Consider the following 22,774-nt stretch of genomic DNA (forward strand, 5'->3'; position numbering starts at 1 on the left):
TCTAGCCCTCACCAAGCTAAGAGCTTCCCTGAACTTGAGGGTGATGGAAACATAGCCATGTGGAACAGCATTTCTCAGGAGTGGGCCTCAGCCCATTGCCCCAGGTGCACAGGGGCACTTGTTAAAAAGCAGGCTCCAGCAGCCTACTTAGACCTTCTGGATCAGAATCTCAGGTGGATAGAACCCGGAGATATGCATTTCAACACTTCTCGGCTATTTTGGGGGCTATAGTGAGAGCCACTGCTCTAAACCCTTGGAGGATGGGCTCAGAGCCGGGGTGGGGGTGGGGCAGGGGACTATGAGTGCCACAGTTATGGAGGTGGAGAGTGTCAGGGCCATTATAGAAGCAAAGAGAGGCCTGGATGGGAGACAGATAGGTGTTGATGTCTTTGACAGTTCCGTGTGACATTCTGTTCAGCTCTTATTTAGGGCCTGTGTGCAGGTGTGCCAAGGCTTGCGATATCCATCATGGTATGTTTGGGGTTATGGCTAGTCTCTGAATTAGTGTTTGGGTCAGTTTACGTGAGGTGGATAAAAAGTGTGTGGTCTGCATATATCAGCCTATAGTCTATGTTTGTGTATGTCACTATGTCAGTCAGCCCATCTGCTTGTGTGTTCACGTCTTTATCTTGGTGTCCTGAGTCATTTATCCACCCTGCTGTGTAGGTGCGTGTGTGTGTGTGTGCGCGCCCACACGTGCACATGTGGCCCTGAGCAGGGCCAGGCCCCTCTGGACCATAATCCAACCTCCATGGGGGCTCTATAGGTCAGGATTTGGAGGAAACTTGCTGGGAGCCTGGTGGGGATGGGGCAGGTGATGCTGGGGTGGGGCGGGGAGGGTGCAGAAGTGTGTGCTAAGAGTCTGGCACTGCAGTTTCCCTGGGCGGGCGAGTCCCAACAGCAGGCACACAGGTGAGGCTGACCTGACAGGTTTCAGAAGCCAGGGGCAATGGGGTGGAGCATGGTTCTGACTTAGGGTGGCAACAGGTTGGGGGCCCTGCCACGCACAGGGCAGGCAGGCAGGAGGTGGTTCTGCTAGTATCTTCTTCCTGCTGCAGCCAGCCCGAGGTGCAGGCCATGGAGCCTGCTGGAGGATGAGGGCAGCCAGGTGGGCAGGTATGTTTGGAGGCCTAGGGCCTGGGGTCCTGGGAGCCCAGAGCATGGCAGGACCCCTTCGGGACCGGGTGGAGGAGCTGAAACGGCCATGGTGGCGGGAGAGCTCCCCATTGGTGCTACAGCACAGTGAGGCGGCCCGGCTGGCAGCCGACGCCCTCCTGGAGCGGGGTGAGGCTGCCTACCTGCAGGTCATCTCTGAGGAGCGGGAGCTGCCCTTCCTGAGTGCCCTGGATATGGACTATATGACCAGCCATGTGTGCGCGGGCCCTGAGCTCAGTGAGGCCCAGGGACTGGAGGCCTCAGGGCCCGACCACCTCAGCCTGCTCTCCGAAGTCACCTCAGGCACTTACTTCCCCATGGCCTCCGATATAGAGCCCCCAGACCTGGACTTGGGCTGGCCTGAGGTTCCACAGGCCACGGGCTTCAGCCCCACACAGGCTGTGGTGCACTTCCAGCGGGACAAGGCCAAGAACATCAAGGACCTTCTGCGTTTCCTCTTCAGCCAGGCCCGCACGGTAAGGGACTCATCTCTTCAGATACTCATTTCACAGATGTGGAAACTGAGGCCCAGGGAAGGAAAGGGACCAGCCCCAGGCCGCACAGCAGCTTAGGGGCAGCACTGAGACTAGAACCTCTGGCCTCTATCATTCACAAGCTCCTGGAGGGTGGGCATGTGTTTTATTCACCTTGGCAAGCCCTTGGCACTCCAGAACATTATGGATAAGCATAGACCAGGGGATGCGCCTCAGGGACTCCACAGAGCTCTGAAAATGCATGCAAAGTTGTGCATATTGCAGGGAGGGGTCCTCTGCACCTTTCTTGGGAGAGGGTCCAGGGCCTTCATCAGATTCTCAAAAAGGTTTATGATCCTCAAACTAAGAACCCCAACCTAGGTAGACATCTGAGCCACTCCCTTGACTTACAGAGGAGGAAACTGAGGCCAGAGAGGGGCTGGGACTTGATCATGGAGGTCCAGTCAGTTGCTGAAATAGAGCTCAGGGCTCAGGGAGAAAGGGGTCCTGACCAGGCCCTGGGCCGCAGGCACGGCCCTACCTCCTGACACATGTCCCCAGCTGCACCTCACCCCTCATGCACTGTATCTCCAGCTGGGCCTGAAGCAGGGGAGGGTGCTTGGGCCTCGGCATGGCCTTGAGGGCTGGGCCTTTAGCTCTGCACCAAAAGGAAAGAGGGGTGGAGGCTGTTGGGCTCAGGGATGGGGAGCAGTGGCCCAGGAGAAAGAGAAGTAGGAGACCAGGTAGGGGTGGTCCGTGCCTGGGAAGGCTCCAGCCACAGACGAGCACAACTTCACTCCTGGAGCCCTGACCTCTGACTTAAGAGGCAGGGGAATGGGTCAGATGACCCCAGGCAGGATTTGAGGTAGGTTAGACTCAGTGCCCTTGTCTGGAGTAGCAGCCTGGAAGGTTCCTGCCGCAGAGATCGGGAGCAAGGATGCTGGGATCCCACTGTACCTCCACAGCCTCCCTGGCAAGCCCGCCTGCACCCCAGGCAAGGGAGGGCCAGGCCTGATTGGCACCGGGAATGGAGTTATTAGTGAGGTGGCTGCTGTCATCACCCCTGCACCTTTGATCTTTCCTGCTGTCCTTGTTCCCCTACCCCTGGCCAGGCCTGTGCTGTGGACTAGGGCATCCTCTAGTGCCTTCCCTCCTCACCCCCCATCTAGACCCTCACCTCTGGGCCAGAAGCCAGGCTTCCGCTCCAGGCTGTCCCTGACTCAGAGCGACCTTGGGAAGTACTCCCTTTCCCTGCAGCCCAACGTCCTCATTTGTTAAGGAGGCAGCAGGAAAGGAACATTTATTGAGCTTCTGTTGTGTGTTGAGTATTTTCACATTTAATTCCCCATAACTCTGAGATGTAGCTATCATTATCTCCATTTAACAGATGAGGAAGTTGAGGCTCCCAGAGGTGAAGCAACTCGCTGAAGGCCATATCACTCAGACGTAGCTGAGTGCAGGTTCGAACCCAGTTCTGTCTAGCTCCAGAGCTGGAGTGCTTTGCTCTGTACCTCCTGCACTTGGCCTGGACTGGGAGAGGAGGTTCTCACAGCAGATATGCAATGGGAAGGGGCAGTTGGGGACTTGGCTGTGCCAGGGGTTTGTTAGGGCGTCTCTGAGGAAGCCCATTGTATGAGGGAGGCCACAAGCCCCAGCCCCTCAGCTCAGCAGAAAACTTGGTCCCAGTTGGCATGGGTGGAAGTGCAGGAGTCCATGGGTGTAAGACGTCACACCAGACCTCTGCAGCTTCAGTAGGAAACTGAGGCAGGTCAGGCAAAGAGCACTGAAGACCCCAATAACTGGCTTGGAGCTCTGATTCTTGAGAAGAGAGCCTCAGACAGACAGTCCCTGGGCCAGAGCTGGGGCTCGAGCTAGTGGGGAGATTGTGAGGACCTAGACTGGGAATTGGGGTCTGGGTTATGCTTCTGACAGCCTTCCCACTCTGGGCCTCAGTTTCCCCGTATGTAGAGTAGAGCTTTAGACCAGTGCAATTGATCCACGGACATCTTTTTTTTTTTTTTTTGTGAGGAAGATCAGCCCTGAGCTAATGTCTGTTGCCAATCCTCTTTTTGCTGAGGAAGACTGGCCCTGGGCTAACATCCGTGCCCATCTTCCTCTACTTTATATGGGACGCCGCCACAGCATGGCTTGACAAGCGGTGCGTCGGTGTGCGCCTGGGATCCAAACTTGCGAACTCCTGGGCCGCCGAAGCGGAGCGCGCACACTTAACCACTGCGCCACCGGGCCGGCCCCAATCCACAGACATCTTTGATAGATAAACACTCTGTCTTCAGAAAAATGCACACCAAAACTTTCAAACAACTTTTGGGGGTTCAAGACAGTGACATCTCCCTGTGTCTGAGTTACGAACTCCTGGGCTAGGTCATCGCTAAAAGCCGTTCTAGTTCAGGTGTTCTTGCAGGCTCTGGCCTCCTGATCTTCAGTCGTGTGCTTTTCCTGGGATCCCCTGGGCTGGGCAATGCCCCAGGCAGGGATGAGCTTCCCCCTCCCTCCTCCAGGTGGTGGCTGTGGTGATGGACATATTCACCGACATGGAGCTTCTATGTGACCTCATGGAGGCCTCGAACCGGCGTGGTGTCCCCGTCTACCTGCTCCTGGCTCAGGAGCACCTGAGGCATTTCCTGGAAATGTGTTACAAGATGGACCTCAATGGGGGGCACCTGCCGGTCAGTGAGGGACAGGGGCAGTAACCAAGGGTTGGGTTGGGGTGGGGAGTCAGGGAGGGCAGAAGAGTCAGTTGGGTGGTCCGTGAACATTGCGGGTCAATGGGAGTGCGGGACTGGCTTTCCTTAGCTGCTTAAGGTCAGAGACCCCATGGGATTTAGACATGGCTTGAGCCCCATTCTCTCAAAGGTCACCCTCCAACCTCCCTCCCTCCTTGGCCCAGAACATGCGTGTACGGAGCACATGTGGGGACACGTACTGCAGCAAGGCAGGCCGCCGCTTCACAGGGCAGGCCCTGGAGAAGTTCGTCATCATTGACTGTGAGCAGGTGGTGACGGGCAGCTACAGGTGAGCAAGTGGAAGGGAGGGTAGAGCTGCCTGGGGCTGGGTCACTGGCTAGCAAGGACACCTGGGATCTGACATCTTTGAACTCCCCCTCATTCTTCCAACATGGACTGAGCAGCTGCCGTGTGCCAGGCATTGTGCAGGGCTGGGGGACAGTGTGGGGAGCAAGACAGCCCCAGGCTGGGCCCTGGAGGAGCTGGCTCTATGAAAGGATTACCTTAATGCCCTAGGCATAGACTATAACTATTGCACCTTGGAAATGGAGGGACTTCTGGGAACCTTGCCCCTGGTCATTTTTCAGATGGGGAAGTTGAAGCCCTGAGATGGGAAACCATGTGCCCAAGTCCACTAACCAGAGTTAGGATTAGCACACGCTAGAATCAGAGCTCTGCCCCCTCACTGGAGCCCTTGTGGTGGTGGAGTTGATCCAGTGTCTTGGTATGCTCCCCTTGTTCTGACTCCTGCCTAGCCCCAGGGTCCTGACCTCAACCCTCTGCCCCCAGCTTCACCTGGCTTTGCAGCCAGGCCCACACCAGCATGGTGCTGCAGCTGAGGGGCCGCATTGTGGAAGACTTTGACCGGGAGTTCCGCTGTCTGTATGCTGAGTCACAACCTGTGGAGGGCTTCTGTGGCAGTGAGGATCACCTGTCTTCCCGGGCATCGTGCCCTCCCCCGGTGGCCCTGGCCTTCAGGCCCCGCATCCCCAGCCCCACATCTTCATCGCCCTCCAGCACCAGCCTCAGCAGCATCAAATGCTCACCTCTCATGGGCCACTCCTACCTCGCTCTACCAGGAGGCGGTGGCTGCAGTGACATGGGTATGGGGTCCTCATCCCCAGGCCCTGCCCGCTGCGAGGCCAGTGGTCAGCCCACTCTGCAACACCAGATGTCAGACCCTAACCATGGCTCCCCACCAGGGCCCTACAGGGCCAACCTAGGCAAGCTGGGAATGTCCCCATGGTCCCAGTCTTCCCCCACCCTCAACCACAATAGTGCCAGCCCCTTGACCCTGGCAGTGGGGTCATCTCTGCTCCCTTGCTCACGCCCCCTTTTCCCCTTCCCCCGAAGTATCTTAGCCCTGTCCCGTCTCCCGGAGAATGGGCTCCCAGGAAGCCAGGAGCCCAGCCCCCCACGAGGTCGCTGGGTACCTGGCACAGCCCTGGAGACGGTGGAGGAGAAGAAGGTGTCTCTGAGTCAGAGCCATGGCCAGCTGGATCTCCTTGTCCCCTTCCCCAGAGCCCAAGAAGTAGGAGGCCCTGATTCTGGGGTTACTCCCAACTTAGGCTCCCTTTGGTCTGGCAAACAGGCCCCAGAGGACAGGAGGTTGTCCCCAAGCCAGAGATACAGCCAGCTGGATCCTCTGCCCCGGGCCCAGGGTGCCAAGGGTGCCCCTGAGTCAGGTTCCCCCAGACCTGGCGATCGGACTCCAGAGGACAAGAGGCTGTCCCCAAATCACAGTCATGGCCAATTGGACCTCCTGGTACAGTACCCCAAGGCTGGGGGCTCGAGAGTGCCTCTTGAAGCTAACTCCTCAGCCAGGGCTGGCAAGCAGGGTCCAGATGAGCGATGGCAGACCCTGGGCCACAGCCAGCTGGACCTCATCACAAAGTTTGGCCCGTTCCGGGGTGAGGGGCCTGGGCCCAGTGGTCTCCCCGGACCAAGTCCTGCTTGCAAGGCTGGAGTGGGCTCTGGGGATGAGAAGCGGCTGACTCTGGGCCACAGCAAGCTGGACCTCATCACAAAGTATCATCAATTGCAGGGCACCAGGCCGGGACCTGACCCTGGCCCCCCGGGGGGCCCCACAGGTGGCCATCGCAATGGCAGTAGCAATGGCCTCCTTGAGGATGAGAAACGACTGACCCTGGGTCACAGCAAACTGGACCTTATCACTAAGTACAACAAGTCCAAGGTCAGGCTGCTCCGAAGCCGCTTCGAGTCCTAGTCCTGCTCCCAGCAGGGACACGTCCGTGCTCCATCCACTGAGACTCTAGACTTGCTCAAGTCCCAGACTCTGGGGTGCGAGCTTGGGCAGGGGCTGCATGGGGAGGAGAAGGTGTCTAGAAGCTCAGATTGGACACTCCGTGGGCTGAGGATTCTTGCTTAAACACACACACACACACACACACACACACTCGGGGAAATGGAACCCACTGTTACTGGGCACGTGTCATTTGCCTCTGTGCTGGGCACTTCATACCAGTTACTTCTTATCCTTCATCCTCACAACATTCTACAATATAGACCTCTAGCAGGTATACAATTCTAGGATCATAGATATTATCTTCTCTATTTTATTAATGTGGAAGCTGAGACCCAGAGAGTTTGATGGCTTGCTTGGAATCAGGTCCAAGTAAGTGGAGGAGTAGGGGCCCAAACCTGTGTCTCTGATCTCTTAAGATTGTGTTTTTGCACAGACATGACACACACTATCAACAGTTCACATGTCTCCATGCACACAAAATACACACATCACAAAGATGCCCAAAATGCCTGCACAATATGCACAGCACACTGACAGCGTTCACACCCACAAACTGTATATCCATAGAAACACACAATATGTACACATAGGTGGATGTGATAGACCAAAACACTCAAAATTCTAGTTATAGGTGCTCAATAAATGTCATTTGGCTAAAGGAATGGCACAAAATACATGCATTCGGTGCACACCGTAGACCCCTAAGGATCCACAGATCATAAATATGCACATAACCACACATGCACACACACACACAAACATGGAGGTACACATGCACCAACCAGTATCTTTTTTAACCTAAGCTGTGTACCCAGCCCTGTGCTGGGCAGGCCATTGAGCAAATAAATCAGGCTCAGTCCCTGGGAGATGAGGATTAAATGCATAAACCATTGGTGAGCAAGACAGCTGTATCTAGTTAAAGGCTGACCAGTGACAGAGGGTAGTAGAGAACGAAGGGCAGAGAGTAGTGGTGATGGTGGAGTGGTGAGGAAAGTTTCTCAGAGGAGAAGCCTTTGAGCCAGGCCTTGAAGGATGGGGAGGATTTGGACAGATGGAGGAGAGAGTAAGAGGAATTCCTGGTAGAGGGAACCAGGTGAAGAGAGGCCAGGGAGAGGACTGAGGGAGTGAGTCTGAAGTGAACTGGGGAGGACAAGTAGAGGACGTGGACACCCAGACACTCTGACACACACACATCATTTTGCTGTGTCCCTAGAAGCACAGTCTGACCGGTTTTGGGTCCTTTTCCTGAGCTCACCACCTGTCTGGGAGAATATACATGACACAAACCAATAAAGGCAGACATGCTATAACCCAGCAGCAGCCTGGTGTTTCCTGAGGAAGGCAGAGTTATGGAACTGCACGTTGGGGGCAGGGGAAGGCCACCATTCATGCTAATTATGGAGGGCTCCCTGAAGGGAGTGGATGCCCACAGGAGGGCTGGGGGGAGGCCAGGGGCTCCAAGCCCCTTCTGCCCTTGCTGTGACATTCTGAGAGACCCTGGGGGCTTTTGTAGATTCTACAAAATGTGGGCCAAGTTCATCCTATCCACGAGAGTAGGTCCCTTTACTGCCACTATCTGTCCTGGAGATGGAAGGTGGCTCCTGAATGAGTGATCAGGCATGTGCAAGAGGCACATAGTGAAAGCCAGTCAGCCCCACACCCTTGCCCACTTTAGACTCTCCCCTTCTAACCTCTCCCTAAGACCCTGCTTCATCCATCTTCCCCTCTCTCCAATACCTCCTTCAGCTTGGTTTCCTCTACTTTTCTGGCCACACCTCCTCCTCCAGCCACACCTCCTTCTCCAGGCTCTGTCCTCTCACTCCTCCCTACTGAACACCCTCTCCATAGGTGAGGGTGGGGCCTCATTCCACCCCAGGTTTCAGCCCCAAACCTCATTCCTATGCCCTTCGCTCTCCCTTGGGCTCCAGATCTGGCCTGGATGTCTGTCCCGCACCTCACGCTCGGCAGATCACCTTGCTCGCACCTCTTCCTCCTCAGGCTCTACTTCAGTAAATACCTCCATCAACCCATCCTCTGCGAGACATCTCTGGCTCCTTCTCTTTCATGCCTCACATTCCAACCAGCTACAGGTCTGGGTCGATTGCACCTCCTAAAAATCTTCTGAATGAATGAATGATGAATGATGCACGTAAGCATGATGGGGGCGGAGCCAGGCGGGGGTGCGACCAGTGCGTTTGCAACCAGAGAATCATCCCAGGGGCTGGAGCTAGAGTGGCCGCATGCGTGGTGGCGTGCGCCGGGCTCTCCCGGAAGTCTCCCAAGGCGGAGGAGGAAACGGAAACCTTCCTGAGGCAGAGGAGGAGTTGTTGCCCGCGTGAAGAGCTTGCGGTTTCTTGGTGAGCCCGTGTGGAAGGAGACCGGAAGGGTCAGCCCCGGGCGTCCCGGATCGTGAGGGGAGGAGGCTGGAGGATTCGGGGCCGTTGAGTCTGGAGGGGCCCAGTGGGCGGGACCCAAGGTCTGAGGGGCCGAGAGGGGTGGCGTCGCGTTGGGGCCTGAGAGATCCGGGGCCGAGAGACGGTCCGCCAGCCCTGAACTCTCGGCCCCGCAGCCCCTAGGCCCCATGGCGGTCCGAGCGTCGTTCGAGAACAACTGTGAGATCGGCTGCTTTGCCAAACTCACCAACACGTACTGCCTGGTGGCCATCGGAGGGTCAGAGAACTTCTACAGGTGCGGCGGGAGCCCGGGGACCTGTGTGGGTGGGTGGCGGAGAGGGGTGCTGCGAGTCAGGGGCCCCGGCAGAGTGAGGGCACCGGGCCCTCAGCCCCGTGACCACCGAGTCCATGTCCCTACAGTGTGTTCGAGGGCGAACTCGCCGATACTATCCCCGTGGTGCACGCGTCCATCGCTGGCTGCCGCATCATCGGGCGCATGTGTGTGGGTAAGCCAGGTGGAAGACGCCGAGGGAGGGAGTGGAGCTTCCCAGTGCCTTTATATTCTTGGAGGGGCCCCGGAGTGACCTAGGGGTTTCCAGGCTTTCATCCATTATCTCCAGGGAGTGTAGAATCTCTCAGAGCTGGGCCGGACCTAGTCTTAAGTGTCAGCAGATCAGGGACAACCTCTGGTGAAGGCTTCCGGATCATAGTAATAGCAAATAACATTAAGTATTTTCAGTATTACACTTGTTCTTATTCCTTCTTCACGAAGATCCTGGGAGGGAGGACTTATTGGCCTAATTGACTGAGGAGGAAGCTGAGACTCAGAGAGCCTAAGTGACTCACTAAGTTCCACACCTAATGTAAGAGAGGATTAGAATGTCATCTCTCCCCTGCCGCTGACTCTGGGCAAGTTGCTTCCTCTTTCTGAGCATCCATTTCTGCTTCTAAAAAACGATAAGCTAAGATTCTGGGGCATCCTGTTTAGTTATCCATTTAAATCTTAAATTCCCTTTAGCACGTCTATGAGTGGCATCCCACCCTACTCCCCTACTTCTCAGCACTGTTGACTCAGGCCATTGGTCCTTTCTTTGAGCTGGATCTGTCTCCCTTTATTGCCACCCCTTATAGAAGTTTGTTCCTCTATTTTTTATCTTAAGCCTAGTGACTTTGGCCTTTTCAGTATTTTCTTATTCATTTGAAACGCTGCTCCCTAATCATGACCTTAGGACTTGAAGTAAGTTGTTACGTAATGAGAGAAGTTAACCTGGCGGGGGGTGTTTTTTTTAATGATGGGAGTAACCACAGAGTTCCGAAGTTCCAAGTTGTGGCCTTGCAGACGTAGGCAGAGGTTTAGTCATTGTTGTCACAATGTAATTGTAGTTTGTTAATTCTTGTTGCTGTATAGTTTTGTGTAAGTATACCACAGTGTATTCATCCATTCTCTTGACAGTGGGTAGTTGGGTAGTTTTCAGTTTGGTCTATTATGAATAGAGTTGCTATGTTTTTTAGTGAACACGTGTAGGTATTTCTATTGGATGTACAGGCATACCTCAGAGATATTGTGGGTTTGGTTACAGACTACCGCGAGAAAGTGAATATGGCAATAAAGTGAGTCACAGGAATTTTTTGATTTCCCAGTGCATAGAAAAATTATGGTTACACTATATTGTAGTCTATTAAGTGTGCAATAGCATTATGTCTAAAAAAATAATGTACATACCTTAACTAAAAAATAGTTTATTGCTAAAAAATGCTAACCACCATCTGAGGCTTCAGTGAGTCATAATCTTTTTGCTGGTGGAGGGTTTTGCCTCGATGTTGATGGCTGCTGACTGATCAGGGTGGTGGTTGCTGAAGGCTGGCAATTTCTTAAAATAAGACAACAGTGAAGTTTGCTGCATCGATTGACTCTTCCTTTCACAAACGATTTCTTTGTAGCATGTGATGCTGTTTGATAGTATTTTACTCACAGTAGAACTTCTTTAAAAATTGGAGTCAATCCTTTCAAACCCTGCCACTGCTTTATCAACTAAGTTTATGTAATATTCTAAATGCTTTGTTGTCATTTCAACAGTCTTCACAGCATCTTCACCAGGAGTAGATTCCCTCTCAGGAAACCACTTTCTTTGCTCATCCTTAGAAGTTAAAGTTATCCTCATCCATTAAGGTTTCATCATGAGAGTAGCAATTCAGTCACATCTTCAGGCACCAGTTCTAATTCTAGTTCTCTTACTATTTCCACCACATCTGCGTTACTTCCTCTTCTGAAGTCTTGAACCCCTCAAAGTCATCCATGAAGGATGGAATCAGCTTCTCCCAAACTCCTGGTAATGTTGATATTTTGATCTCTTCCCATGAATCACAAATATTCTTAATGACATCTAGAATGGTGAATCCTTTCTAGAAGGTTTTTAGTTTACTTTGACCAGATCCATCAGAGGAATCACTACCTATGGCAGCTATAGCCTTATGGAATGTATTTCTTAAACAGTAAGACTTCAAAGTCAAAATTATTCCTTGATCCAGGGGCTGCAGAATGGATGTTGTGTTAGCAGGCACGAAAACAACATTAATTTCGTTGTACATCTCTATCAGAGCTCTTGGGTGACCAGGTGCATTGTCAATGAGCAGTAATATTTTGAAAGGAATCTTTCTTTCTGAGCAATGGGTCTCAACAGTGGGTTTAAAATGTTCAGTGAACCATTTTATAAATGTGTGCTGTCATCTATGCTTTGTTGTTCCATTTATAGAGCACAAGCAGAGTAGATTTAGCATAATTTTTAGGGGCCCTAAAATTTTCAGAATGGTAAATGAGCATTGTCTTCAACTTAGTCATCAGCTACATTAGCCCCTAACAAGAGTCAGCCTGTCTTTTGAAGCTTTGAAGCCAGGCATTGACTTCTCTCTTTCATTCTCTCTAGCTATGAAAGTCCAAGGTAACATCTTCTTCCAATATAAGGCTGTTTTGTCTACACTGAAAATCTGTTGTTTAGTGTAGCCATCTTAATTATCTTAGGTAGATCTTCTGGATAACTTGCTGCAGCTTCTACATCAGCATTTGCTGCTTCCCCTTGCACCTTTATACTATGGAGATGGCTGCTTTCCTTAAACCTCATGAACTGACCTCTGCTATCTTCATACTTTTCTTCTGCCGCTTCCTCACCTCTCCCAGCGTTCACAGAATTGAAGAGAGTTAGGGCCTTGCTCTGGATTAGGCTTTGGCTTAAGGGAATGTTGTGGCTGGTTTGATCTTCTATACAGACCACTAAAACTTTCTTCATATCAGCAATAAGGCTGTTTTGTTTTCTTATCCTTAGTGTTTTCACTGGAGTAGTACTTTTAATTTCCTTCAAGAATTTTTCCTTTACATTCACAACTTGGCTAACTCTTTGGCACAACAGGCCTAGCTTTTGGCCTGTCTTGACTTTGAACATGATGTCCTCACTAAGCTTAATCATTTCCAGCTTTTGATATAAGTGAGAGTCCTGCAACTCTTTTTTTCGCTTGAACACTTAAACCATCACAGGGTTGTTAATTGGCTTAATTTCAATATTGTTGTGTATCAGGGAATAGGGAGGCCCAAGGAGGGGGAGAGAGGAGAATGGCTGGTTGGTGGAACAGTCAGAACACACACAACACTTATTAAGTTCACCATTTACATGGGTGTAGCTTGTGGCGCCCTAAAACAGTTACAATAGTAACATCAAAGATTACTGATCACAGATCACCATAACATATAATAATAATTAACAAGTTTGAAATACTGTGAGAATTGCCAAAATGTGATATAGAGACACGAAGTGAGCAAATGCTGTTGGAAAAATGGCGCTGATAGACTTGCTTGATGCAGGGTTGTCACAAACCTTCAACTTGTAAAAAAATGCAATATCTGTGAATTGCAATAAAGCCAAGAACAAAAAAACGAGGTATGCCTGTGTAATACCTAGAGGAGGAATGGCTGGGTCACAGGGTATGTGAATATTCAATGTGTTAGGTGATGCCAAATAATTATCTGAAGTGGTTGACCAATTTACACTCCTATTAGAGTGTATGAGAGTTTCACTTGCTCCATATATCTTTGCCAACACTTGGTATTGATATTCTTTTAAAAATTTTAGCCATTCTGGTAGGTGGTGTGTAGCATTAGCTCAGTTTTTAAGTAGCAAGATGTACAACTAATGCCAAGGGCCTTTCCTGCTAGTCCTGGTCCCCCCTGGTTGATGATGGCGAAATGGGCAGGTTATGTTGGGACAGACTCCTGGGCCATCTCTGGCCTGCCCAGTGGGACCTCTGGTCCCCCTGGGTGTTGTATGGATCGGTGGGTTGGAGGACTGGGGTCTGGGCCTAAAGCTTTCCTGGGGAAGCTAATTGGGCTGGATTGTATCCTCAGCCCCCAGAGTATGGCAGACATCTTTTGTATTCATGGTCCATCCTTGCCACCCCCTCCTACTCCCCCTGATTTGGGTCTCTCTAGGGAATAGGCACGGTCTCCTGGTGCCCAACAACACCACCGACCAGGAGCTGCAACACATTCGCAACAGCCTCCCAGACTCAGTGCAGATCCGGCGAGTGGAGGAGCGGCTCTCAGCCCTGGGCAATGTCACCACCTGCAATGACTACGTGGCCTTGGTCCACCCAGACCTAGACCGGGTGAGGCAGCCCAGTTTGGCCCAAGAGTCACAGGACCAGCCTAGTCAGTGGTTAGCCACTATTCTTGCCTATCAGTCAGGACTTAGGGGTGTCTCTTGTGGTTTCTCTTCATACCTGGCTCTCACATTTCAGGCACTCATTGGAATAGTGATAATAGAGGCCTTCCGTGGTGTGGTCAGTGCCAGAAGGAAGCTGGGAAGGGTACTAATCCTTCAGAATCAGGGAGATTGATCCATCTGGTCCTGCAGCCAGGGCCAGGAGAGATTGACAGCTGAACTCTTTTAAGTGTGGGTTAGAGGGAAGAGGGTGATGTGAAGACCAGCCCCTGGCTGTTCAGGGCATGCGTGGATATCAGGGACTCCATAGCTGCCCTAGTTTCTGCTCTAAGCTGCATCCCCTCCTTTTTCTGGGTGAAGCTTCCATATGTAGCTACGTAGCAGAGGAATGAGGGGCTCAGGGAACCAAGCCCCAGGTGGTTCTGGCTGTGGAGGGCCCCAGGTTCTTTGACTTGCAAGTTCTGGGCCCTGAGTACAATACTTCGGCTGACAGGAAACAGAGGAAATCCTGGCTGATGTGCTCAAGGTGGAAGTCTTCAGACAGACAGTGGCTGACCAGGTGCTAGTAGGAAGCTACTGTGTCTTCAGCAATCAGGGAGGGCTGGTACATCCCAAGACTTCAATTGAAGACCAGGATGAGCTGTCCTCTCTTCTTCAGGTCCCCCTTGTGGTAAGCATTCCTGTTCTCTGTCTCCTGCTGAGGCACATCTCTTTGCCCAGTGTTCAGGAATCTGGGTTATTACCTCCCACAGTTTGGGATTAGGGCTGCATGTCAGGGAGCAGAGTTTGGGTAGAGTCCTTATGAGGGAGGGGAGAGACTTTGGCTGTTGGTACAGTGACCCACCCTGAGCCCATTCCTTGGCAGGCGGGCACCGTGAACCGAGGCAGTGAGGTGATTGCTGCTGGGATGGTGGTGAACGACTGGTGTGCCTTCTGTGGCCTGGACACAACCAGCACAGAGCTGTCAGTGGTGGAGAGTGTCTTCAAGCTGAACGAAGCCCAGCCTAGCACCATTGCTACCAGCATGCGGGATTCCCTCATTGACAGGTATCTGGGCCTGGGCCTCTCTCTCTTCTGCCTTTTGCGGGTAGGGGAAGGAGATGCCACCTAGAATGGGAGCCACACAATATTCCTACTGATAGGTTCTCCTTGCGTGTGAGGGCACACCTGCACACTGCTGAGCAGTCACAGGGTAGAGCCAGCAAGCAATGCTTGAGCATCTGCTCAGCTCAGTATCCCCTCTGATCCGTCATTTCATCACTGACCACATTGTTTTGCAGTTTGTATCTGCCTGTGTGCCGCTGTCCCCAGCCAGCAGCCCAGAGCCAGAACCAGAAAAAAGCTGTTTACTGAGAGGAGGGGAGGCTGCTCTTAGGAACTGAGGAGACCCCAGATGCATAAAGGACTTGGTGGCTGGGGATTACATCAAAATCACAATCATCTGGAGTTTTGTGGATTTCTTTAAAAAGCAGGTTCTTGGGCCCTAACCCAGGAGATTCCGGGGTGTGAGGCTCTATAATCCCTTTTTTGGATAAGCAGCAGGTGCTGGATATTCAGCCTCTCCCTCTCTCATCCCCCGTTGAGGATCCTTCTCAAATCATGCCACACCCAACTAGCACAGGGGTCTTTATGAGGATAGAAACCCCAAAGTGTAGAGCTAGTGCCAAGTAACAGACCCCCTACTTATCAGGAGCAAAATTTCCCATCACTCTCTCTCCTTCATTCATTCACCTGATGTTCATTGAGCCCTACGGACAAGGCTCCATGTGGGATAGTCAGGCACCTTAGTCCTATGTCCTGCCTCTAGGGGCTCACAGTACAGCAGGGGAGAGAAGATGTAGTGGCCACACATAACTCAGCTACCTTCAAAGGGGAAAGCAAAAGTGCCTTAAGTGGCTTGGGAAGCTCCAATGAGACACGTTCTGGGATCCAAGAAGGTTTTGTGGAGGACAGATCGTTTAATGTGGGCTTCAGGGAAGGAGTAGGTATTTGAATATGCAGAGATGGAGTGGGGAAACACTTCAGACAGGCATGGAGATGGGCAAGTGTGGTAGGTGCGAAGGGGAAAGGTGGTATTCCCAGAGTATTGAGGACTCTGAATACCCATGTCAAGAAGTTTTGACTGTAGACCTGTGGTTTTGAGCTTTGTATGTTGGGATGCTTGCTAATGTAGCTTCCTGGTGTCACTTCTCAGATACTGATTCCCTAGGTCTGGAGTGGTGCCCAGCCACGTGTGGTTTTTTTAATAAGCTTTCCTGGGTGATCTGATGGGGCAGTTGGGACTACACTGACAAACTCTGCTGTCAACACTAGAGAGCAGTTGAAAGGGTCTGAAAAGGAAAGTGGTACTGGTGGTTTTTTTTTTTTTTTTTAGCACCTATCATGTGTCAGATGTGGTGATGAATAAAATATACCCTCCCTGTCCTTTTGGAATATAGAATCTCATAAAGAAGACAGTACAAGGGGCTGGCCCGGGGATGTAGCGCTTAAGAGTGTGCGCTCCACTTCAGCGGCCCGAGTGTTCACAGGTTCGGATCCCAGGCGCACACCAACGCACTGCTTGTCAAGCCATGCTGTGGTGGCGTCCCATATAAAGTAGAGGAAGATGGGCACAGATGTTAGCCCAGGGCCAGTCTTCCTCACCAAAAAGAGGAGGATTGGCATCGGATGTTAGCTCAGGGCTAATCTTCCTCACACACACACACAAAAGACAGTACTTACACAATTAATCATTTAATTAAAGAACAAAACAAAAAACCTCTTAGCAACCTAAGAACAGAAATAAGTTTCTGTAACCTGATAATTAGTACCTGCTAAAAAACTACAGCAAATGTTGCATTTAAGGGTGAAACTTCAGAAACTGCCATTCAAGTCAGGCAGAATTGCCTACGGTCACGAGCACTGGTCAGCATTATTCTGGTGGTCCTAGCCTATGCAGTTGGATAAGAAAGAAATGGGTATTGAAAAGGAAGAGACAAAACTCATTAGCCTCCTTTGGTTTTGAACACATTGAGTTTGAGGTGCCCATGAGACCTCACAATGAAGGAATCAGGTTGGTGATTAGAATACGTACTTTAGTATTATAATCGTGCACATGATTATCACCTCCAGGAAGAATGTTCTGGCCCCATCCCTGCCACTAGAGGATTTGTGGTGTGGGCACATCCCTTCCCCTCTCTGAGCTCCCTGAGGCTCTGGTTTATGATCAATAACAGTTTGAATAAATTGAGTTGACCCACCTGAGTGGGGAAGGAATTACTTTTAGCTTTTAAAGCATTGCGAGTTCTAGACTGGATTGTGACTCATAGGAGCAGTGGGACCTGGAAGGGGCTGAGTGTTGCTCTTCAGAGCTGAACTGTAACAGAGGTCCAGGGTTAAGGCTGGAAGCAAGCACCTTGAGAATGAAGGGTGAGGTGTGCTCCGTGAAGCACCTACTGATGACGCTCCTTCCTTTCTCTCCCCAGCCTCGCCTGAGTCACCTTCCATGCTGTTCCGTGGGTTCCTGGCTGTGACCTTTGGCTTCTTCTCCACACCCTACTCAGTCTGTACTGGATGCTGTCAGGGAGGTGGGAGAGAGCTTACTGGGACTGAGTTGGCTGGATGCCCAGTCCTTCTTCACCTGTTTCTATCTCTTGAGTCTGGTTTCTGCAAAAATCTGCCACATCATGCTGGCTATCAGGCCCTGTGGCTCCTAGCTGAAAGCTCTGCTATCCTGTGCTACCCCATTAAAGGGCAGCTGCCTCTGGTCATTCTGTTGTGAATATGTTGTTTGGGGGCCTCAGCCCGCACCCATCCCCCACCCCCATTCTTCCAGGGAGAAGGTGGGGTAGGATGCACACATACCCGTCGGTTCCACAATCTCCCACCCCTCCTCCCCCATCATCAGGATGGGTGGCTTCATCCCAGGGCAAGAGGAAGCACTCCACTGTAGTTCTAACATTTCCCAGGCAACTTCAGCTTTATGCTCTGGGCTTCAAAGGATAAGAATCTGTTCCAGCTCTCCCCTGGGCCCATATGAGGACCCTGTAAGGCACCTGGCGACAGGGCAGTGTTGTCCTCTTTGACCCAAGGTGGATGGAGGTTGCTCGCCTGGCTGCCAGGTGCCCTCAACAGCTGTAGACCAACCTTTGCCGACCCCTTCCCTTAGGAGCTTGAGTGGGCGTGGAGCCAGGTAGCGGCCGAGAGGGTCGTTGGTAGCTGGGGCGGCTCCATAAATCTCTGGGCCGCGCGCAGGGCGGGGTTTCGGGACGATGGGGTGGGATTGGTCGGTTGTTGGTGGGTGGGGTCGGGCTTGTTCCGCCCCGCTCCCGGGGCCTGGAACTCCGCTCTGGCGACCAGGGGGCGGGGTCGGTGCGCGGTGACGTCACGGCGCCAGCTCCTTCCGGCGCCGCAGCGCAGGCTAGCAGAGCGCGGAAGCCAAGGCTGGGATCTTGAGACCTGGGGCTCCGGCTGCGACTGCGCGAGGTGAGGGGAGGGGAGGGGAGGAGAAGTTGGGGAGCCGCGGGAGGGCGGGTGCTGGTGTGGCGTGCGGCTGGTCCCACGCCTGACGGGCTTCTCCCGTCGCAGACCATGGGCGCTCAGGTGAGCGGCGGCCAGGGCGCTCCGCAGCCGACGCAGCCCCAGCCCCAGCCGCAGCCCCAGCCGCAGCCGCAGCCGCAGCCCGCAGCGCCCGAGGGCCCTCAGCGGCCTCCGCCCGAGCCCGGCGCCTGGGGGCCGCTGGACGACGTGCGCTTCCTCATCGTCTGTACCTCCTGGTACTGACTCGCCGCCCTTCGCAGTTCCGCCCGCCGCCTCCTGTCCTTCTGTCCGCCTCGCCTGAGCCGTCCTTGTCGTCTCTCCCCACGGCCCGGTGTCTCTCTTACCGTACCCCCCGGCGCCTCGGAGACGCGCTGACAATCTGGAGGTCGCGGAGAACTGAAAGGAAGTCCTGGCAGGGCCGCCTCCACAGCCTTGCCATGGGGCGCCGTCTCGCCTTTGGCCGCTCCCGCCACCCCGAATTTGTTTGCTTCCCATTTTGCTCCCAAACCAGCTCAGACCATCGTGCTCACTCCCACCCCTTCTCCAGCCGTCTGGGTCCTCGGGCAGCCGTTCCTGTCACTGGCTTCCAGAACCAGACCAGGGGTCCTGGTAAGACCCCAAGGCTGCTGACCTGACCTCTCCTTGTCTGCCCCTTATTGCTGAGAACTGGGCTCTTGCTTTTGTCTCTGGTCATGGCACCATGTGCCTTGACTTCAGAGAAAACCTTGTCACAGTGACCCTCCCCGTACTCCTAGGGGAGGTTGCTCCTCTATCCTGGATCCCAGTGAGCCATTATCAGTATGTATTCTTCGGACCCCAATAACACTGGGCCTCCACAGCCAGCCTTTTGGAGAGGGAAGACATCTGATTGCTGGGCTGGCAGATGAGATGCGTGGGGCAGCTCCCGGACACCCCCAAAGCACCCTGGTCCACTTCTCCCAGAAGCTTCCTAAGGCCACTCTCAGAACTTGATTGTTGTTCCCGCATCCCAGGGAAATGACACACTCTGTATTTTTGTTTTATTTAGAAATGATTTAAAAAACATTTTACAAAGGCTGATCAGTTTAAAATGTGACGGACACTGAAATGCTGTGATGTTCCCCAGGCTGAGGGGAAGCTGGGCTCTGGGGCCCCCAATGCTTTGCCCCTCTGACTGACTGCCCTGTCCTGGGGTGATGGACAAACAGATGACCACAAGGCAGGAGAATCTGAGTGGAAGCCTCCAAGCTGGGCCCTCTCTGGTCCTGGCCCTGCATCCCTCACATCTGCAGCCTGGGCTGCCTGCCTCCATCTCCTGCTCTTTCTCAGCTGGCCTCAGTAGTATCAGGAGCCAACGGGGAGCCTGGGGGGCCTAGAAGTGAGAGCACCAACCTGAGGAGTGGAGAGGGACCAGGAAGGGGAGAAGGGAGGCCAGGAAAAGATGGATAAAAGAGACACTTCTGATCTCATCTTGGACCCTAAAGGGGTCCACAGGTGGGGACCCAAGGCCCACTCAGCCCACTGGATGGCCTGGGCAAGTAACAACCTCTCTGTGCTTCATTTGAGGGCACGGTGAGAGTTACCCTCGGCCTCCCAGGGCCTACACGAGTTTGATGTGAGTGGACAGGTGTGAGCTAATAAAGTGCTTTGTGAAGTATAAAACACTGTACAAACCTATGAATCACTAATATCTCCGCAGTTGTTCCCCACCCACCCCAGGGAGCCCGCCCTTGGTCAAAATGAGAAAAAACAGAAGGATGATGACAGGGAACACAGTGAACCCACATAGGTGCCTCTGGGACAAGAGAGATTTTTCTTGAGATAGCTCCCTGAGCAGCAGGAGTCCCTGTCTGCTATAGGTTAAGCTGACCCAAAGCCCAGAGGTCACTGGGGGCAAGGCCCATGCAGGCTCAGAGGGCCAAGGTGGCATCTGAGGCCCTGCCAGCACCCTGGAGACTGATACTTCCTTTTGGCTTTGGCAGAGAGCCAGTGGGCATCACTGAACCCATTGTTCTTGCCTAGGGCTTCTCAGTAACCAGCAGGGCTACCTCCACTGGGTTGGAGTGAGGCAAGCTGAGCCCTAGGAATTCCTGCCAGAGACAGTGAAGGGTCGTCCCAAGAAGGGTCAAAAAGAGAGACCTTTAGGCTTGGGGCTGCTACCAGCTGGGGGTGCCCTTTTCCCAAAAGCAATGCAGGAAGATGGGACCAGTGAGCTGGGTCAGCAAGGACCAAACTTGTGGTATAAACACGGCTTTCAGGCTGAGAGATTGAGTAGGCCTCAGGGTAGCTAGAACTGTGGGCTCTCAGTACTTCAGAAGGCTCCCTTCGGTCCCTTACCCCAAGGCTATGAGAATGTTGGCCTGGAGCCATTTCTACCTCACCTAACTAGTCAGGCTGAGCGCCCACGCCACAAGCAATAGGCTGGTGCGGGGCTGGGGACTGGGGGAATGGGAAGAGAGATAGGGATAATGGGAGGGGAGTGGAGGATGGTCACAAACTCAGATTGGCTTCCAGAAGTGGGAAGGGCTGCCCCAGCCCTTTAGCCTCATGAGCAGGGCTCAGCTCCTGGGGGGTCTGGGCGCTAGAGTGGCCTTAGCAGCACCTTGGTCCTTTTCACCTGAAGGAGGGCCGGCCTCACTGGCCTCATCACCAAGACAGTCACCTATAATTCATCTAAAGCCTCAAGCAGCCTTTGCAGAATGGGACTTTAAACAGTAGTGACAGGACATAAATATTCACGATGTGACAGCTGGGTCCTTGTCAGACTCAGCTGGGCCACAGCCCTGCCTGCAGCATGTGATCCTAAATCCTGGGTCTCAGAGGAGACCCTGATGTGTGGAGCAGGTTTCCTGAGGGATCTGCTGTATGCCAGCAAGGGAAACCTAGACTTGTTGCCCACCATTTTGGCAGCAGGGGTGCTATAGCCTTGGAGGACAGTGGGGTGGGGGTTGGGGGACATCTGACCAGCAGGTGTTGGCAAGGGGGAACCAGGACTGGTGGCATCTCCCAGATGGGCTGAGAGCGCTAGTGCTGGCTTCCCACAGAAGGTGCTGGGTCCAGCCAGGAACAGAGTTGTGGTGCCTCATGGACACCACAGGATGCAGTGACCACAAGGCCTCCTCCTGGCATGGTCCCTGCCTCCTGATGGGGCCTAGCCTATTCCCTTGAGTCGGGGACAGTTTACCCAGGACAGAAGGCTGGCAGCTGGGTGCCAGACACCCACCCTGGGGCACAGCCGCCATCACTCCCTGCCCCATGCTCAGCCTAGGCCAATACACCCACCACTTCAGCTGCACAACCCCTGGCCTAGGGCCCTGCTGCCCCCAGTGGGCAGTGGCCAGAGCTGCCCCTCAGACCCTGGTGAGGAAGGGCCTGGCTGGCCAGACCGAGTGAACAGAGAGGGCTCTGGGCTGCTCATACCCACTCCTGGACTGGCCGCTTATAGTAGGTGACAGGCTGAGGGCCTGCCTTGTTTTTGAACTGGAAGATGGTGTAGACCAGCACCAGGATGCAGAGGGACAGGATGCAGGGGATGACCACAGCCACGGCATTCACAGAGCCCGGCACGTCGTTGATGGTCACCATGATGTCCACATCGTCCTGGGGCAGCCGCCGCTCCTTGCGCCGCTCCACCTCCTTCTGGTTGCAGCCCATCCAGTCACGCAGGATATTACGTGGGTAGCCTGGCTCCACGCTCAGTTTCTGGTTGTCAAACTTCCAGTAGTCCCGGCCCTTGTAGAAGTAGGTGTAATCTGTAGAAACAGGGCCTAGCATCACCACTCCCATATTCTTCCCCTGCTGCTGCTCTGGGCCAGTGTGAGAGGTCACGGGTGCTGTGGCACCATGGAGGAGGGGCACCTCTCCCACCCTGGAGGACCCAAGAGGCGCTCTGAAGATGGGGTGGGCTGATGAGGTGGTGGGAGCAGCGTGTTGGAATGCTTGCAGGTGGGGAAAGTGCAGTGCTTGGCACACCCTGAAAATAGTATGGCTGGGTCATGAAGTGTGACCTACACAGCTGCAGAAAGGGGCACCCAGGACCTAGAGCAACCCACTCGTCATGTCAAAGGTGCTGGGAAGCCACTGAGGGGCTTTAAGTAGAATTGGTAAGTTCAATTTGTGCCTCCCAGACAGGACCCTTCTCAGCTCTGTCACACTGTGCCCATAGTCGCCCGGACTTGGGTCAGATCAAGCCCCCAACTATGGCTTAGACAGTACTGTCTCCATAGTTCCAGGGCCTCAGTCCAGCTCCTGCCTGAGGCAAGGGAGGCAGGGAGCAAGATTTTTCCTTCTGTTGACAGCGGACACCACCTTGTCACAATTATCATGGTTTTTTTGGCTTGGCACACATCACAACACAGATGCAAGGTCTCTGGGACACTGCTGGGGGAGGGGTTGGAAGGAAAGGAGGCAGCAGCACTGGGCAACCACCCCAAGGCTCCCAGCAACAGCCTTAGCGGCCCAGCCAGTCTACAGTCTACAAAGCAACTCACTCAGACTCCCCTATTGGCCAGCTCCCCCTGGCTGGGACTTTGATTGG

At 53.4% G+C, this 22,774-nt stretch overlaps 4 protein-coding genes across 7 annotated transcripts in view; 3 read left to right on the plus strand and 1 right to left on the minus strand.

The window, feature by feature from the left end:
* Window positions 1-861: 861 nt before the first annotated feature.
* SACK1C (scaffolding CK1 anchoring protein C) lies at window positions 862-8,919 on the plus strand. Of its 2 annotated transcripts, XR_015555601.1 has the most exons (5): window positions 862-1,631; window positions 4,148-4,315; window positions 4,537-4,661; window positions 5,162-8,728; window positions 8,857-8,919. XR_015555601.1 is itself a non-coding variant. In XM_004430482.3 (4 exons), the coding sequence occupies exons 1-4, from the start codon at window positions 1,095-1,097 to the stop codon at window positions 6,597-6,599; spliced, it is 2,268 nt and encodes a 755-aa protein (XP_004430539.1). In that variant the 5' UTR covers window positions 862-1,094; the 3' UTR covers window positions 6,600-8,832. The 2 variants fall into 2 exon arrangements, 1 of the variants encoding a protein (XP_004430539.1); XM_004430482.3 differs by lacking the exon at window positions 8,857-8,919 and having other exon boundaries at window positions 5,162-8,832.
* On the plus strand, window positions 8,907-17,489 carry EIF6 (eukaryotic translation initiation factor 6). 3 transcript variants are annotated; one of them, XM_087445353.1, is made up of 7 exons: window positions 8,907-8,995; window positions 9,208-9,326; window positions 9,452-9,537; window positions 13,509-13,684; window positions 14,234-14,410; window positions 14,606-14,787; window positions 17,205-17,489. In XM_087445353.1, exons 2-7 carry the CDS (start codon window positions 9,220-9,222, stop codon window positions 17,212-17,214), a joined length of 738 nt encoding a protein of 245 aa, XP_087301479.1. In that variant the 5' UTR covers window positions 8,907-8,995; window positions 9,208-9,219; the 3' UTR covers window positions 17,215-17,489. The 3 variants fall into 3 exon arrangements, with proteins under 3 accessions (XP_087301479.1, XP_014642998.1, XP_087301480.1); XM_014787512.2 differs by having other exon boundaries at window positions 8,953-9,024; XM_087445354.1 differs by having other exon boundaries at window positions 8,989-9,114.
* Window positions 17,490-18,032: 543 nt separating this feature from the next.
* MMP24OS (MMP24 opposite strand) lies at window positions 18,033-19,899 on the plus strand. Its single transcript, XM_087445356.1, has 2 exons — window positions 18,033-18,204; window positions 18,307-19,899. The coding sequence occupies exon 2, from the start codon at window positions 18,310-18,312 to the stop codon at window positions 18,499-18,501; it is 192 nt and encodes a 63-aa protein (XP_087301482.1). The 5' UTR covers window positions 18,033-18,204; window positions 18,307-18,309; the 3' UTR covers window positions 18,502-19,899.
* A 57-nt stretch (window positions 19,900-19,956) lies between these two features.
* Window positions 19,957-22,774, minus strand: part of MMP24 (matrix metallopeptidase 24) — a 43,949-nt gene continuing 41,131 nt past the window's right edge. Inside the window, 1 exon segment of the mRNA XM_087445355.1 lies at window positions 19,957-21,989. Coding sequence (XP_087301481.1) covers window positions 21,652-21,989 — 338 coding nt within the window. The 3' untranslated portion in view covers window positions 19,957-21,651.

This window comes from Ceratotherium simum, chromosome 21 (genome assembly GCF_057802395.1).
Source record: "Ceratotherium simum simum isolate JZ-2026a chromosome 21, ASM5780239v1, whole genome shotgun sequence".
In the NCBI taxonomy this organism is placed as follows: Eukaryota; Metazoa; Chordata; class Mammalia; order Perissodactyla; family Rhinocerotidae; genus Ceratotherium; species Ceratotherium simum.